The sequence below is a fragment of the Cannabis sativa genome, chromosome 1 (assembly GCF_029168945.1).
Source record: "Cannabis sativa cultivar Pink pepper isolate KNU-18-1 chromosome 1, ASM2916894v1, whole genome shotgun sequence".
Classification (NCBI taxonomy): domain Eukaryota; kingdom Viridiplantae; phylum Streptophyta; class Magnoliopsida; order Rosales; family Cannabaceae; genus Cannabis; species Cannabis sativa.
The window spans coordinates 70,363,796-70,367,084 of record NC_083601.1 but is presented as its reverse complement, the minus strand read 5'-3'; the positions used below and the strand labels follow the sequence as shown (position 1 = coordinate 70,367,084).

Here is a 3,289-nt window from a genome sequence, read left to right as displayed (position 1 = left end):
GGATTAGAACCGAACTCAACATCAAGAAAAGTGCGTAGAGGATAATACATGGCTTGAAAAACTCGAGCAACAAGAGATGAAGGATTGGTCAGCAGACACCATCCTTGTTTGCCAAACATGGAGAGATTAAAATCACGCAAATTACGAAACCCTAACCCTCCTTTATGCTTATGTAGACACATCTTGTCCCAACTTTTCCAATGGATACAACTACCATTAGAAGACTTTATATGCCATCAGAATCTCCCCATAAGACGATCAATAGCTTTGCAAATTTCCAAAGGGATTAAAAAGACACTCATAGTTGAAGAAGGCAAAGATTGGATGACAGATTTCAATAAAACTTCCTTGCCCGCTCTCAAAAGTAACTTACTATCCCAGTTCTTAATGCGCTTCCTAACTTTCTCCTTCAAAAAACCAAACGTCACATTCTTATTTCTTCCAATTACACTCGGAAAACCAAGATAAAAAATGTGATCATCTGCAGCTCTCATGTGAAGAGTAGACAGAATTCTATGACAAACTCCCTCATCCGTATTCGAGCTAAAGAAAATAGAAAACTTACTCAAATTCACCTTTTGCCCTGAAGCCTTTTCAAGCTTATTAAGCAACTCTAGAACTCCCTGCGCCTCCTCCCTTGTAGCTTTAAAGTAGAGGAAACTATCATCTGCAAACAGCATATGAGAGAGAATAGGAGGCCTACGAGTTACCTAACACCCATGAATCCATTTCTTCTCTTCGTAAAGACAAATCAATGCCGAAAAACCTTCTGCACAAATTATAAAGAGATATGGCGAGATAGGATCCCCCTGACGAATTTTTCTAGAAGGAATAATAGGCTCATGAATTTCTCCTCCATGAATAATGTTATAAGATATAGTACGAAGACTTTCCATTATCATCATTACCTAGTCAATAAAAAAGCCCATGCGAAGCGGAATAGTTTGTAAAAAAGGGCATTCCATCCTATCATATGCCTTGCTCATATCCAATTTGAGAGCCATACAACTAGTGTTACCTTTCTATTTACGTCTTAGATAAAGAAGAATCTCAAAGGAAACAAGAACATTATCAGTGATAAGTCTGTTGGGTTTTATGCCCTAAATAAAACTCATTTCATATAATCAGATTTACTTATTAATAAAGATCAGAAATAACATTTTTATGTTGCATGGTTCACTTAATAAATTGCTTGTCTATTTGATTTATAAATTCATCCAAACCCCTTTTCACATACTTGATCATGTTTATTGTGTTGTCAACACAGTGGAAAATAAACATGACTATGTGAATAAAGTATTCCTAGATTTATCAGAACACTGGGTTTTACTGATATGACAATCTACAACAGAGTTTAAAACTCTTAGACTACACCACATCAGATTTCAAAACTTGCCTTTGTGCTAGAAAGTCTGCTGATGAGATGGTGATTACTTTGGGGGTGGAGTAGCGATTTTGGAGAAGTGTAAAAACCTATCTGGAATCTCTTGGTCTACCAGAGAGAGACTGAATGTTAAAAGTTGCAGGAAAGATACTTATTCAGTCTAAGGAAAGTTCTATACATTTGTGGCAGTGTTCCAACTTGCCTTAACTACTAGGGCTACTTCCTGAATAACGAAAGAGTAGTTGCCCAAAAGTATAGAATCCAGTATCCCAAAAGAGTAGACATATAGAGAGGAATTTCACATTATCAAGGATTTTGTGATTAAGGAAGAGTAATGGTGGAGAAGAGGTTGTGTTTAATTCAACCTGTCAGATCCCATTACGAGGAGTTTACTACTATTACACTTGATTGGTATATCAAGGTGTTTATGATTATTTGAAATGCACTTTTTGTTTTATATTAGTGCAAGTGGGAGTTTGTTGGGTTTTATGCCCTAAATAAAACTCATTTCATATAATCAGATTTACTTATTAATAAAGATCAGAAATAACATTTTTATGTTGCATGGTTCACTTAATCAATTGCTTGTCTATTTGATTTATAAATTCATCCAAACCCCTTTTCACATACTTGATCATGTTTATTGTGTAGTCAACATAGTGGAAAATAAACATGACTATGTGAATAAAGTATTCCTAGATTTATCAGAACACTGGGTTTTACTGATATGACAATCTACAACAGAGTTTACTTACATTAGGAGAAATGTTATGTTCTTTCCAGAACATAGGTTAAAGTAAAGCTCAGGTTGGATGCATGGAGTATGCATTGGAATGGACCGATATTGAACTTTGAATTAGATTTTGAAACTTACCGTAAACATCTATTCAATTCAATATCATAAGTTGATCCTAGATCACATGATCGAAATCCTGATATGGTTAGGCTCAATTTCAAGAGTATTATTCGTGTTCTTTGATTTGTTAGTTAAGCCTAATCTTTAGTCTGGGCAATACGTACATTTTGGGAACACGGTAGTGCAATTGAGTGGGAGCGCTAACATAAATATGGAATCTATAGCTTCTATTTGGCAAATAGAAGTAAAGGATGATTTCCTTCGAGCTTAACCAAACGAAGATAAATGGTGGAGATCTCATTTCACTTAGGTGAAATATCATTTATACAGTGTTAAGTGTTTTAAGGATAAAATACATTGTAGGGTGTTACAGTAATTTAATCCCTGTACATTGTAAATCATCTATATAGAGGATCATTGATCACATTAGGGTTATAATAATGGATAACTAATGACGTGTCTATATCGTGGAACACATAGAGCGTTTCTATATGACTGAGAGTGCAATTCCAAGTTCTAAGTGTGGATTCAATGAGGAATTAATAAGTTAGGAAATTTACTTGGTAAATTCGGTTCGACTTATTGGAAGCTCGGTTATATAGACCCATGGTCCCCATACTAGTTGAGACCATACTGCTTGTAAGACTCAGTTAATTGATTTTAATTAATCAATTATAATTCTAAAAGTTAGACTATGTCTACTTTATGAATTCTCACAGTTTAAGGATGAAATCGTAAATAAAAGGGTTTCTAGGTTTAATTATTAAGTAAGAGACTTTGTATGTCTAATTAATAATTATTTTAAATGACAATATTATTTAATAATCTATTTTAGTTATTAAATAATTAGTTTTGGCATTTAAATGATTAGAATTGGAAAAATGGCATTTTTGGAGAAATTGAAATAAAATTGAGGAAACTGCAAAATCCAAGTGAGGCCCATATTTCCTCTATGGCCGAGCACTCCCTTTGTGTTTCCCAATTATTATTTTTATTTTTTAATTTCCATGTAATTACTAATCAAAGCCTAGCAAAAATAGGAAAGTGGT

The 3,289-nt window shown here is 33.9% G+C and overlaps 1 protein-coding gene across 1 annotated transcript; it reads right to left on the bottom strand.

The window, feature by feature from the left end:
• Positions 1-236: 236 nt before the first annotated feature.
• On the bottom strand, positions 237-896 carry LOC133035697 (uncharacterized). The gene is made up of 2 exons (XM_061111805.1): positions 767-896; positions 237-667 (listed from the first exon to the last, which is right to left on the bottom strand). The coding sequence occupies exons 1-2, from the start codon at positions 894-896 to the stop codon at positions 237-239; spliced, it is 561 nt and encodes a 186-aa protein (XP_060967788.1).
• Positions 897-3,289: the final 2,393 nt, after the last annotated feature.